The following is a 14,851-nucleotide window of genomic DNA, read 5'->3' as shown; positions in this document are numbered from 1 at the left end:
ACAATGCGATCAGATTCACTTTAGAAAGGGGGACACCCATAGTAAGGAGGACCGCAACAACTGCGCTCAACTTCAAGAAGGGGAACTATGTTGCTATGAGGGAAATGGTGGGGAGGAAGCTCAGAAACATCTTTAGGATGGAGACTGTGGAAAGCGCCTGGACCCTATTCAGGGACACCCTACAGGAAGCACAAAAAAATGTACGTCCCCAGTTTCAGGAAAGGCTGCAAGAACAAGCGGTCAAAGGACCCGATTTGGATCTCAGCAGAAGTAAAGAGGGCAATAAACGACAAAAAAGTATCCTTCCGGAGATGGAAAAAGGATCCAACGGAGGAAAATCACCAGGCGCACAGGAAATGCCAAAAAGAATGCCACCGAGAGGTTAGAAAAGCAAAAGGGAAATACGAAGAGGGGCTGGCCAGGGAGGCGAAAAACTTCAAGGCATTCTTCAGTTACGTAAAGGGGAAACGACCAGCGAGAGAGGAGGTGGGGCCGCTGGACGATGGGGATAGGAGGGGAGTGATTAAAGAGGATAAAGAGGTAGCTGAGAGGCTGAACACGTTCTTCTCGTCGGTTTTCACGAGAGAAGACACATCTAATATACCGGACTCAGAGGAGCTCATGAGTGGGGAACAGGCTGAGAAATTGGAGCACATAGAGGTAAGTAAGGAGGATGTCCTCAAACAGATAGACAGGTTAAAATGCGGCAAATCACCGGGTCCGGACGGGATCCACCCGAGGGTTCTGAAGGAGCTAAGACAAGAAATAGCGGGCACAATCCAGCATGTTTGTAACCTATCCTTGAGAACTGGAGAGGTACCAGAGGACTGGAAATTGGCGAATGTCACACCTATCTTCAAAAAGGGATCGAGGGGTGACCCCGGGAACTACAGGCCGGTGAGCCTGACTTCAATTATAGGGAAGATGGTGGAAGCTATAATAAAGGACGGCATTTGCGAGCACATTGAGAGAAATGGCCTACTGAGAACAAGCCAGCACGGATTCTGTAAGGGAAGGTCATGCTTAACGAACCTTCTGTACTTCTTTGAGGGAATAAGCAGTCGGGTGGACAATGGGGAACCCATCGATATCATTTACCTCGATTTTCAAAAGGCTTTCGACAAGGTGCCACATGAAAGGCTGCTTAGGAAGCTGTGGAACCACGGGGTGGGAGGGGATGTGCACCGATGGATAGAGCACTGGTTGTCGGGTAGACTGCAGAGGGTCGGAGTAAAGGGCCAATATTCTGACTGGCGGGGAGTCACGAGCGGTGTGCCGCAGGGATCGGTGCTGGGGCCGTTACTCTTCAACATATTTATCAATGACCTGGAAAAGGAGGCAAAGTGCGAGGTTATAAAATTTGCAGATGATACCAAACTGTGCGGCAGAGTTAGCTCCAGGGAGGAGTGTGAGGACCTGCAAAGGGACCTAGACAAGCTGGAAGACTGGGCGAACAAATGGCAAATGCGCTTTAACGTGGAAAAATGCAAGGTCATGCATATAGGGAAAAAAAACCCGTTGTTCAACTACAAATTGGGGGGGGCATTGTTGGGAGAAAGCAGTCTTGAGAGAGACTTGGGAGTGCTGGTGGATGCATCACTGAAGCCATCTGCACAGTGCGCAGCGGCCTCAAAAAAAGCAAACAGGATGCTGGGCATCATAAAAAGGGGCATAACAACCAGGACGAGGGAAGTCATCTTGCCACTGTATCGAGCGATGGTGCGTCCGCATCTGGAATATTGCGTTCAATATTGGTCGCCGTACCTCAAGAAGGACATGGCGGTACTCGAGAGAGTCCAAAGGAGAGCAACGAAACTGGTAAGAGGGCTGGAACACTGCCCATATGCCGAGAGGTTGGATAGGCTGGGGCTCTTCTCTCTGGAAAAAAGGAGGCTCAGGGGTGATATGATAGAGACCTTCAAGATCATGAGGGGCATAGAGAGGGTGGATAGGGACAGATTCTTCAGGCTGAAGGGGACAACAGGTACGAGGGGGCATTCGGAGAAACTGAAGGGAGATAGGTTCAAAACGAATGCAAGGAAGTTTTTTTTCACCCAAAGGGTCGTGGACACTTGGAATGCGCTACCGGAGGACGTGATTGGGCAGAGTACGATACAAGGATTCAAACAGAGACTGGACGGATTCCTGAGGGATAAAGGGATCGTGGGATACTGAGAAAGCTAACCAGAAAATAAGTATAGAAACCCGACCAGGTCGTGCATGTGCAAGACCGGAGGGCTAGGACTTTGATGGGAAGATAGGACTCAATAGGAAACCAAGGTGGCATGGGGGCCCCTTCTGGTGATTTGGACAGGTCGTGACCTGTTTGGGCCGCCGCGGGAGCGGACTGCTGGGCAGGATGGACCTATGGTCTGACCCGGCGGAGGCACTGCTTATGTTCTTATGTTCTTATGTTCTCCCACCCTAATCACTCCTTCAAAAATGCCCCTTTTCACTCTTGGCGTACATCAGCACTGAAAAGGCCTAAGCTGTTTTTAGATACGTCTAAAACCCATTTCAATTATCGGCACTTGGATGACCTGTCTTTTAGGTCGCCAAAGTACTGATTTAGGCAGATTTTTAGATATATATTATTCCCCCGATATTCACGGGGTTCCGTTCCAGGAACCCCCGCGAATCTTGAAAAAACGCATATATGGTTTTTTTCATGGGGAGACTGGAGAGGGCAGCGGGAGAGGCAGGAGAGAGCAGCCGGAGCGCCAGCGAGTGCAGGAAATCACTTGCTGTATGCTCCAACCGCCTCTTCCTGCACTATGTCGGGCCTTACCAATCAGGAGCTGCGTGTCAAAGCAGCTCCTGATTGGATAAGGCCCGACTTAGTGCAGGAAGAGACGGTCGGAGCATACAGCAAGTGATTTCCTGCACTCGCTGGTGCTCCGGCTGCTCTCTCCTGCCTCTCCCGCTGCCCTCTCCTTGTCGGCGGTTCGCGGTCGGAAAATACCACAAATGACCGGGACTGCGAACCGCCGACCGCAAACGACTGGGGGAACACTGTATTTCCATTTTGATTATGTACTAAAATAAACACTAAAATAAATAAACAATCCATGGTAATTTGGAAACCACCTAGGCTTAGGCGGTGTATAAATTTTTAAAATAAATAATCACATTTTATTGAAATTGGTCAAGTTTTGACAGTTATGCAGAAAACAAGCTGTTATAGTTTTTTTTAATACAGAGTACAGTGTATGCTAATTGTTCATAGCAGTATTTCTTTTATTTATATTTTCATTTTTATAAACCTCTTTGTCATGTTATTGTGAAGGATTGCATATCAAACTATTAAAGATCAAATTGAAAAGGACAAATGGAATCCTAAATGCTTAGTCATTGAATAAAAATAAGATCAAAGAACTGTGTGGTGGATGCTAGCTACTCTTTAACTGTGTTCATCTCAGTGAATTTCTGCTTGCTGCCTAACAAAGCATCAGTGTAGCCTGGATTGACCTTTTTTTCTGTGTGTGCATGTGTGTGAGGGGGGAGATGGGTACTAATATAGCTGACCCTTTAGCTCTTCTGCTGACTGGTTGGGCCCAATTCCAAAATGGAAAGGCCATGGCTCCAAAGACTATATCCCCTCTTACAAAATACAATTTGGTTATTATTTAACAAGCCTTTTACTTTTGTACACCATTATATAATTGTATCTGTTAATTTATACAACTATTTTTGGCAGGGAAGGAATTAAGGATGAGCCAATATAGAGATATAAAATCCTAAAAGATGAGAATAACATATTTGAAGAAATTCTGAGACATTAGTACAACTTTCCTGAAGCAGTTCTCACTTTTAGCTAACCACATTTTTGTTTACAGTTTTTAAGCTTACCCAAAGTTATTACAAGATCAAAGGCAATGATTTCCCTGGGCCTTATAGCATTGCTTTTAATGTTTTTTCTGATTTTTATTTTAAGTAAATATGCTAGAGAGAGAAAATCTCCTCAGAACTTTCCTCCCGGACCTAGACCACTGCCAATCATTGGAAGTTTGCACATTATGAACCTGAAAAGACCACATAAAACCTTTATGGAGGTAAAAATGTCCTTTTTGTATATTGTAGTTTACAAAAGTTATTTTAAGTTATTGTAGTTTATAAAAGTTATTTTATTTTTCATTCTTCTCCAATAATACTGAGTTTAGCCTGTTTTATGATATTTATCGGTTATTTAAAAATTCACTTTAATGGATAGCAGGAAATGAATTTTAGATGATTAACTAAAACAGAGAGTCCTTTAACACTAAAAATTGTTTTTAGCTATGAATTTCAGTGAATTTGTCTTAGATGTACTTCAGAAAAGGGGCTGATTGTCATATTAGGTAGAGTAATCAATATGTTCGGCCACCAACATGGTGCCGAAATATAAACAACTTGCACTATGCAGATGATACAATATTCATCACCTGCAGCAAAGACTTTCTGGCCCTGATTCTGCGAAGCATGCCTAAAGTTAGGCACAGATTGGACGTCTAACATAGGCGTCCTTTGTAGAATCGCACTCAGTGCTATTTCAACGTCTAAATTTTTAGGCGTCCTTTAGAGAATCGGGTTTTAGGTGAGAGTTAGACATTCAAACAATGTCCTTAATGTTATAATATTTTATTACTATGATGTTATTAGAATGGTGGTTTTATGGTGGTTTTCATTATAATTGTGAGACTGGGAATTGGAACTGTTTAATGCTTTTATTTATTTTTCATCAGAGAGCGTGACTGGGATTCAAACCAGCAAGATTAGGGCAGAAGGCTGTAGGTTTAACCAGTGTGCTACACAGTGAGCTAGCAAGTTGCATAGCAATTGTAAAACTAGGTCCTATAGGCATTATAAAGGCATTATATACTTTTCAGCATAGTTTGGGCTTCAGATAGACCTGAGTTCCATGGACGGAACTTAGGCACAATTTGGACGTCCTTCCTGCGATCTGCTAAATAGCTCTGGGTTTTTATTTTTGCTTTATTAGGCTCAAAATACATTTAATAATGCACCACATAAACAGGGCACATCAAAACAGATAATCTGCATGCAAAACCTTCTATGTTTGTGGACAAACAGCAATGTTATTTGCTAATTAGAGGAAAACATCCATTAACTGAAGCAGAGCATATGAAAAACATAGGTTTCTTGCTAAAAAGCTACCCTTTTTTCTGACTAAACAGTGCTCCAATCAGCTCATTCTTGAAAGCAAAGAAAGCACATTAAAAAAATATATACACTTCTCCCTCCGTATTCGCTGTGATAGGGGATTAACAGACCGGCGAATAACTTTTTCATATGTTATTTGCTGTTTTCTATTAAAAACCATCGTGAATATGGTGAAACCGCGAATAACATGGTGGGAAGCCAGGCCTGTTCCTGAAGGAGAGGCAAAACACGGTGAAGAAAGTGCTGGGAATCAGCAATTTTCTCTATAAACGCTTGGAATAAGTGATTTCTCTATGCAAGGTGATGTAATTTGGGAGGAGGAGCCAGCAAGCTAAAAACCACGAATAATCAAAACTGCAATTGCTGAAACCGCGAATTCAGAGGGAGGAGTAGATTGCATACATAACTTCATTTGCAAAAGCTTAAAAACAGATAAAAACAGATATAGACATAGTAACATAGTAGATGACGACAGATAAAGACCCGAATGGTCCATCCAGTCTGCCCAACCAGATTCAATTCAATTTAACTTTTTTTCTTCTTCTTAGCTATTTCTGGGCAAGAATCTAAAGCTCTGCCCGATACTGTGCTTAGGTTCCAACTACTAAAGTCTCCGTCAAAGCTCACTCCAGCCCATCTACACCCTCCCAGCCATTGAAGCCCTCCCCAGCCCATCCTCCATCAAACGGCCATATACAGACACAGACCTGCAAATCTGCCCAGTACTGACCTTAGTTCTTCAATATTTACTATTATTTTTTAATTCTAGATCCTCTGTGTTCATCCCATGCTTTTTTGAACTCCGTCACCGTTTTCCTCTCCACCACCTCTCTTGAGAGCTCATTCCAGGCATCCACCACCCTCTCCATAAATAAATATTTCCTTACCTTGCTCTTGAGTCTCCTACCCCTCAGCCTCAAATTATGCCCTCTGGTTTTACCATTTTCCTTTCTCTTGAAAAGATTTTGTTCTTAAACATCTGAATCATATCTCCCCTGTCCCTCCTTTCCTCTAGGGTATACATATTCAGGGCTTCCAGTCTCTCCTCAAAAGTCTTTTGGTGCATACCTCCAGTCATTTTCATTGCCCTCCTTTGCCCCGCTTCAAGTCTTCTTATGTCTTTCATCAGATATGGTCTCCAAAACTCAACACAATACTCCAAGTGGGGCCTCACCAACAATCTGTGTGGGGGCATCAACATCTTCTTTCTTCTACTGGTTACGCCTCTCTTTATACAACCCAGCATCCTTCTGGCAGCAGCCACTGCCTTGTCGCACTGTTTTTTCACCTTTAGATCTTTGGACACTATCACCCCAAGGTCCCTCTCACCCTCCATGCATATCAGCCTCTCACCTCTCAGCATGTTCGGTTCCTTCAGATTATTAATCCCCAAATGCATTACTCTGCATTTCTTTGCATTGAATTTTAGTTGCCAGATATTAGACCATTCCTCTAACTTTTGCAGATCCTTTTTCATGTTTTCCACTCCCTCCATGGTGTCTACTCTGTTACAAATCTTGGTATCATCTGCAAAAAAGGCAAACCTTATCTTCTATCCCTTTAGCAATGTCACTCACAAATATATTGAACAGGATCAGCCCTAGCACCGAACCCTGAGGTACTCCACTACTCACTTTTCCTTCCTCCAAGTGACTTCCATTAAACACCACCCTCTGGCGTCTGTCCGACAACCAGTTTCTAATCCAGTTCACCACTTTGGGTCCTAACTTCAGCCCTTTAAGTTTGTTCAAGAGCCTCCTATGGAGGAACTGTGTCAAAGGCTTTGCTGAAATCTAAGTAAATGACATCTAGCATATGTCCTTGATCCAGTTCTCCGGTCACCCAATCAAAAAATTCAATCAGGTTCATTTGGCACAATTTATCTTTAGTAAAGTCATGTTACCTCGGGTCCTGTAATCCATTAGATTCTAGGAAGTTCACTATCCTTTCTTTCAGCAACACTTCCATTATTTTTCCAACAACCGAAGTGAGGCTTATCAGCCTGTAGTTTCCCGCTTCATCTCTGTGACCACTTTTATGAATAGGGACCACATCTGCTCTTCTCCAATCTCCAGGAACCACTCCCATCTCCAGAGATTTGTTGAACAAGTATTTAATAGGACCTGCCAGAACCTCTCTGAGCTCCTTCAGTATCCTGTCCGGTCCCATCGCTTTGTCCACCTTCAGTTTTTCAAGTTCCACGTTCCTCCGTGAACGGCGCAGAATCTACTCTATTTTCTTATGTAACCTTACCAGGCAATCTCGGTCCTTCTTCAGGATTTTCTTCCTTGAACACAGAATATAAGTATTGGTTTAGCACATTTGCTTTTTCCTCATCAATCTCCATATATCGGTTCCTAGCATCTTTTAGTTTAGCAATTCCATTTTTCATCTTCCTCTTTTTACTAATATATCTGAAAAAATTTTTGGCTCCCTTTTTTACATTTTGTGCCATATGCTCTTCCATCTGCGCTTTCGCCAGACGGATCTCTCTCTTGGCTTCTTTCAGTTTCACCCGGTAGTCCTTTCTATACTCCTCTTCTTGGGTTTTTTTTTTAATATTTCAGGAATGCCAACTCTTTTGCCTTTATTTTCTCCTCCACTAGTTTGGAGAACCATATCGGTTTCCTTTTCCTCTTGCTTTTATTTATTTTCTTCACATAAAGGTCTGTAGCTATTTTTATCGCTCCTTTCAGCTTAGACCACAGTCTTTCCACTTCTCTTATGTCCTCCCTTCCTAACAGCTCTTTCTTCAGGTACTCTCCCATTTTATTAAAGTCCGTACGTTTGAAATCTAGGACTTTAAGTATTGTGTGGCCACCCTCCCCTTTAGCCATTATATCAAACCAAACTGTTTGATGAGCGCTACTTCCCATGTGAGCACCCACTCGAACATTAGAGATACTCTTCCCATTTGTGAGGACCAGATTCAATATCGCTTTTGACCTCGTGGTTTCCATCACCATTTGTCTGAGCAGAGCTTCTTGAAATGCATCCACAATCTCTCTACTTCTTTTCGTTTCCACAGACGAAACTTTCCAGTCCACATCCAGCAGGTTGAAGTCTCCCGACAGCAGCACCTCCTCCTTCTTTCCAAACTTTTGGAGATCCACAATCAGATCTTTATCAATTTGCTGCGATTGAGTCAGAGGTCTGTAGACTACACCCATGTAGATAGAATTTCCATCTTCTCTTTTCAGAGTGATCGCTTCTTTCTCTCCCCAGGTCCCTTGCATTTCAGTCACTTGGATATCAATCTTCACATAGAGAGCTACTCCTCTACCTTTTTGACCATCTTTGTCCTTCCTAAAAAAATTATATTCCGGTAGAACTTAGCATGGCTTCTACTTCATTGCAAATGGAGGTGTGCAGCTGCACAATGCTGACCTCATTGTGAGATCATCAAGGTGCACCTGCAAGGTAGAATGCCACAATTAAAATATGTGCTGAAATTTGAACCCATGATCTCTGGAAGATGAGCACAGGGCTTTTACCTGGTGAGCCACAGCCGCTTCCTTTCATTTGTGGGGGTTCCTACCATGAGAGCTAAGTGATCCTAGCCAAGTGATGGTGAAAATACCTGACAAGATCATAACTTAGCTAACTGTCCAACAGAACCAGCAACATACTGAGTGTATAATTAATGACAGGTAATATAATCTTAATGGTGTCTAGAGCAGGAAGATTTCCTTGCTGTGATCAGTTTAGCAGTTGCATCTATTTGAAATGTAGGCCAGTATTTTGCTGGCCTACATTTCAGGTGCCTAACTCAGCTCTAGGGAGATGTCTATGGCCAATTAAGCTTGCCTAAGGCCACTTCTAGGTGAAACCGAGCCCACGCCCAGCCTTAGGTGAGCTTAAGCATCCCTTGGCACCTCCCTGCATCCTTGAGACGCCTACAGTGTAGGTGGTCTTCTGGTTTGTTTGGTTTTTTTTTTAGAAAATGTGCATCCCAATTGGTAGGACACCTACGGCAACCTACAATTGGGACGCCATTTATAGAATTTGCCCATAAATGCTAGAACACCCATAGAAATATAGGGCTCCTTTTATCAAGCCGCGCTAGCGGGGTTAACGCACGTGACATTTCATCACGTGCTAACCCCCGTGCTGGCCAAAAAACTACCGCCTGCTCAAGGCAGGTGTTAGCGGCTACCGCGGCTGGCGGTTTAATGCACGCTATTACGAGCATTAAACCGCAACTGCGGCTTGATAAAAGGAGCCCATAATGAGCATCTTATCATTTAGTGCGCACTAATCATTAGCATGCACTAAATCGGTTGTTTTTATTTACTGTTCTTTTTATTTATCCCCTCCTGATGTTTAATCCATTTGTTTCTTTTATTTTAAATATTGTATTTCTTACCCTTTTTCCCTTTTTGTAATGTATGTCTTGTTCGTTGAGTACTGTTTATATGTTTGTTCCCCCTGAAAGTTGTAAAGTTTTTTAATTATGTTCATCACTTTGAAGTATGATTAAGCGATTAATCAAATTTTAAATAAATCTTGAATCTTGAAATCTTGATCTCTATCTGAATAACTGCACTGAATATCTTTATGTAATTTCAATGTTTATCAAATATTTTATTTTATTTTAATGAATTTAATATATTTTACAAGTAAAACTACTTGCTATAGAAATAGTCATGTTCCAAAAGAAATAATATCCATATAAAGCATTACAACATATAAGTTATCCATAAGTCTTTCCCAGTTAATAATAATCCACAATTAATATCCATGAGATAAATTTGCCTATTCTGTCTCCAACCTATCTTATGTATTGCTTCTAAACCACTGCACAATCACCAAGATTAGGAGCCTTTGAACTAAGGATGAAATCCAAAACTGAAGAAGTATCATTTTTACTTCAATATCTTTTCTGTTTTACATTTTAAGCTGGCCAAAATATATGGACCGGTGTTCAGTATTCAGCTGGGAATGGAGAAGATAGTTGTACTGACAGGATACAACACTGTGAAGGAAGCACTAGTGAACTATGCTGATGAGTTTTCAGGAAGGGCTAGAATGGCAATCTTTGAGGAGCTGAATGAAGGAAACGGTAACTAAATGTTCTCTTTTCTGTTATTATTCAGGGCTCCTTTTATTATTCAGAGCACTTGTATTTCTTTTTTCTTTTATTATAAAATTCAAAACAAACAACAAAGATTACCATACCAGTGCCAGTGTACAGTTTTAGTTCTATGCAAGCCCCAATCATCTCTGAACAAAACCCCCCTTCCTTCCCTTCTCACCTACTTGCTCAGGACTTTAACTCTGAACCCTTTTCATACGTATATAAAAGTGTTCAAATGCATAAGTCTATATTAATAACCAAGTTTGCAACTCCTCTCAACTGCCTCACTTTATGTCATCCAACTTTAACCATATGTATGTATAAAAAACCAAATCTGTATCTCCTCTGGTGTGTTCCACATGTATGTTAATTTGTAACAAAACAACAAGGCAAGCGGTCCACCAAAGAATCCAACGTGGAACAAAAGAAGATCGGCAGACAATAAGGAGATTCAAATCAGGTTTATTCAAGGTGCTCCTAGGAACCATGCCTGATGCATTTCGCCAAACAAGGCAGGTCAATGCTAACAGAAAACCATGTCTTTCATACACACAGAACCACCCTCACACAGTATGGAATAAGTAATCACAAACAACCCCCCCCCCCCTCCCCATTTTTTTTTTTTTTTTTTTACAAAAGCATGGAAGAGGTTTTTAGCACTGGCTGGCAGGCTGAATGTTCTGCACTGTTCTGACAATTATCGGAGCAATGCAGAGCATTCAGCATGCTGGCATGTGTTACAAACCGAAGGAACGGTACAGTTTAGAGGGGTGAAGAAACAATGGTGCATATTCCCCAATACTGAACAAAATATATAAAGATAGCAGATGTAAATTTGAAAAAAAAGAGAAATAACAAATTGCTTTACAAATTAACAACTAAAAATGAAACAAAAAATGGAAAATAAGATAATACCATTTTAATACATTTTTTAATTATCTTTCAGAGGTCAAACCCTCTTTCCTTAGGTCAGTAAAGTATACTACTGTTACAGTATCCTGTCCTGACCTGAGGAAGGAGAATTTGGTCTCTGAAAGTTAGTCAAAAATGTATTAAAATTAGTCCAATAAAATGATCACCGTATTTCCATTTTTAATTTCTAAACATTTATCAACACAGCTACAATACCGCTTTATCCTAAAGCAAAAAGATAGAATTTTTTTCTATCTTTGTCATGTGGTTTCTGCTTTCCTCATCTTCTTGTCATTCTCTTTCTTCCATCCACTGTCCGCCCCTTCCAGAAACTGTCTGTGTCTCCCTGCCATCTCTCCTCTTGAACCCTACCTATTTGGTCTGGCATCCATCATCTTCCCTCTGTTCCCTCAAGGTCTGGCTTCTCTCTTTCCCTCCCCCACTATGGTTTTTAGCATCTCTCTCTCTTCTCATTTCCTGCTCTCCGCTCAGATCAGATATCTGTCTCCGTCCCCGTTCTCTAGCATATCTCTCCTCTCTCTTCCCTTTCCTTTTGTTCTCTGGTCTTCCTTCGTCTAAATTAAATTCTTTCTTATTATGCAGTCCTCAGTTTCCGTCTTTCCTCTATGTCTATCCACAGCATGCTACCCCTTTCCTTCACCCCTCCACTATCTCACTAAGTCTATCTTCTTCCCCCATCCAGCATATGTCCTTTTTCTTTATCCCTCCTTCCATCCAGTATGTGTTCTCTTTCTCTACTTCCATTCAGCATTTGCTCTTCCTTCTCCCCATTTCCATCATCTGCCCCCTTATCTCTCCCCCTTCTCCCCACTTCCATCATCTGCCCCTTCTCTCTCTTTCCCCCCAATTCCATCTTCTGCCCTCTTCTCTCTCTCCCTTTTCCCCACATCTATCATCTGCCCCCTTCTCTCCATCCACCACAGGCCCATCTCTCTCCCTTCCTCTCACCTTGCTTTCTGATTTTGGCAACAAGATTGGCAACGCCCCCCCCCCATGATGACACTCAAGATCGGCAACACCCTCCCCCCCCCCGCAATAACGCTCAAGATCGGCAACGGGCCCCCGCCAGCATCAACAGCACTTCAAATCAGCAACACGATGCTCAGTCCAAAGCTTCCCTCTGACTGGAACTGCCTGGGCGGAAACAGGAAGCTGTGTTAGAGGGAGTTTTGGGCTGAGCATCGCGTTGCTGATTTGAAGTGCTGTTGATGATGGCGGGGGGCCCATTGCCAATCTTGAGCATCATCGCGGGGGTGGGGGGTTGCCGATCTCTTTTTTTAATCTTTAATTCTTTATTGTTTTTTCATCATATAATAATAAAACAAGTCAAAAGGAAAATTACCATGGAAACAGAAATATAGCTAATTAGCAAAAATGAAAACATTCCTGCATAATAATTACAGGTAAAATGATACATTCCAAAGTTAGTTAGTCCACAATAAGAGGGACGGACCTATAACATGACTGACTAAACTTTACTATCAAAAATAACATTAGGAAAATAAAGATGGCACATGATAGTCCCCGAGTGATTCCAATTGAACAGATTAACTGGAGTACAACACTCGTGAAGCAGGTATAGACTGTGTGGAAATAAATTTAGATAATTGCTGCAGCTTATAAAATACATATCTATTACCTTTATATACCATTGCACATTTACATGGATATCGTAAAACGAAGGTTGCTCCTAACCGCAATACCTTGGGTCTCAAAAGAAGAAATTGCTTTCTTCTTTTCTGGGTAGGTTTAGATACATCAGGATGCATTCTTACTTTATATGACATAAAAGAAACGTCTCTATATTTAAAGAACAGTTTAAGTAACCATTCCCTATCGGAATCAATGGCAAACTGTACCAAAAGAGTAGCCGGAGCTTGGGCTTCACTATCAGACTTCTCTAGGAAATTAGTTAAGTCAAGGCTATCCGCAGACACATTCTGCTGATTAGTAACTTGGGATTTTATTCTCCCAGGTAAGTAGTAAATTTTAGAGAGGGGTGGATATGAAGCCTCTGGTACTTTCAAAATCTCATTCAAATATCACTTAAACATATCTTGTGCTGAAATAGGAAAAACTTTTGGGAAATTTATAATCCTAAGATTACATCTTTTAGTTACATTCTCCAACATTTCATTCTTAAAGTGCAAATTCCCACTATCTTTAACCCAAATTGAAGCTTGCAATTCCAGATTTTTCAATCTAGTCTCACAGTTTGCCGTTTTGTTCTCCAAAGTAGATAATTTGTTCTTAATTTCTGTGTGCTCAGAGAGCATCGTCATGCAAGAAGTAGATAACTGTTGAATTTGATTACCCAGGGAAAGTTGTAGGCTGGAAATTGCCTCTCAAATCATCTCCATATTGATGACCTTAGGTCTTTGGAAGGGGGCACTCTCCATTCTAGGACCCATGATAGGCAAAGTATCTTGAGCTACAGCAATCGAAGAAACACGAATCAATTCCTCTTCATGGGTTTGTTCCATTTCCTCCACCCGACTTGTTGAACCATCTTCCTGCCCCTGCACAGGGTCAGGAGACCCGATCTGCTGAGGCAGAGAGGAAACACCCAGGGCCAGTCTAACCTCCGAAATCTCCTCCGTAGCTCCTGGGGGACTTGGTGGGCTCTGCTCTTCCGGAGGTAAGCCGGTGCCTTCAAAAGAGGATCCGTTCGCTTCAGCACGCGAGCCACCTCCAGCCGAAGATCGCTCCGGTTGTTCAACTCGGAAGCTGTGCTCCACGAAGGCGTCCATCGGCCTGGTAAGAGAAACAGGCACCTCCGGAAACACTCGGATCTTAGATTTCCTTTTTACCATCAGGTAAAATTGAAGAAAAAGTTTTTCCTGGCGACGGCGTCTTCATGGCAGCTTCAAGACGCCATCTTAGGTTTGCTCTGCCCCCCCCCCCTTTGTTTGATATCCCGTTGCCGATCTTGAGTGCCGGGGGGGGGTCCGTTGCCGATAATCGCTGTTTGAAAACAGAAAAAAAGGGGCTCTCTCTTTGCCCTCCTTCAGCGGGCCCCCTCACAGTTTCAGGCCCTAGGCATGTGCCTATTGGGCCTATTGATTAATCTGGCCCTGGGTGCACTAGGGCCTTAACACGTGCAATAGCGCACGTTAAATTGCCGAGCGCGCTAGCCGCCACTGCCTCCTTTTCAGCAGGCGGTAGATTTTCGGCTACTGTGCACTATAGCGTGCGGTAATTTCCTGCAAGCGCTAAAAACCCTAGCGCACCTTCATAAAAGGAGCCCTCAGTATACAGTACATTTGCTAACATAGATTTGCAGTGTCCACAGTACAAATATGCATTATCCCCCTCTTACTATGGTACGCTAGCAGTTTTAGCGCACGCTAACTATTAGCGTGTGCTAAATGCTAACGTGACCATAGAATATAATGGACACGTTAGCATTTAGCTAATATTTAGTGTGCGCTAAAACGGCTAGCACATCTTAGTAAAAGGACCCCTGTATGCAGTACATTAAAGAAGAAAAGTGGATTTTGGTTCGTAAACTTGAAAATTTTGATGAACCTATGAGTTTTGAATTTTATTGTTTTAAAATGTCAGACTCCTCAAGAAACATTCAATAAGTTTGAAAGGAAATTTTTCAATATCCAGATTCCAGTTTGCTGCCATTAGAGAAACTTTATTACCTTCCATCTGTGCAAACCCCCACCTCCATCT

General features: G+C 42.3%; 1 protein-coding gene across 1 annotated transcript in view; it reads left to right on the top strand.

Moving 5' to 3' along the window:
* The first annotated feature begins 3,770 nt into the window (after positions 1-3,770).
* Positions 3,771-14,851, top strand: part of LOC117356547 (cytochrome P450 2K6-like) — a 53,307-nt gene continuing 42,226 nt past the window's right edge. The window contains exons 1-2 of the mRNA XM_033935896.1: positions 3,771-4,052; positions 10,060-10,222. Coding sequence (XP_033791787.1) covers positions 3,876-4,052; positions 10,060-10,222 — 340 coding nt within the window. The 5' untranslated portion in view covers positions 3,771-3,875. The remainder of the gene's footprint in view (positions 4,053-10,059; positions 10,223-14,851) is intronic.

The sequence above is a fragment of the Geotrypetes seraphini genome, chromosome 3, assembly GCF_902459505.1.
Source record: "Geotrypetes seraphini chromosome 3, aGeoSer1.1, whole genome shotgun sequence".
NCBI classification, from domain to species: Eukaryota; Metazoa; Chordata; class Amphibia; order Gymnophiona; family Dermophiidae; genus Geotrypetes; species Geotrypetes seraphini.
This window is presented reverse-complemented; position numbering and strand designations above follow the sequence as displayed.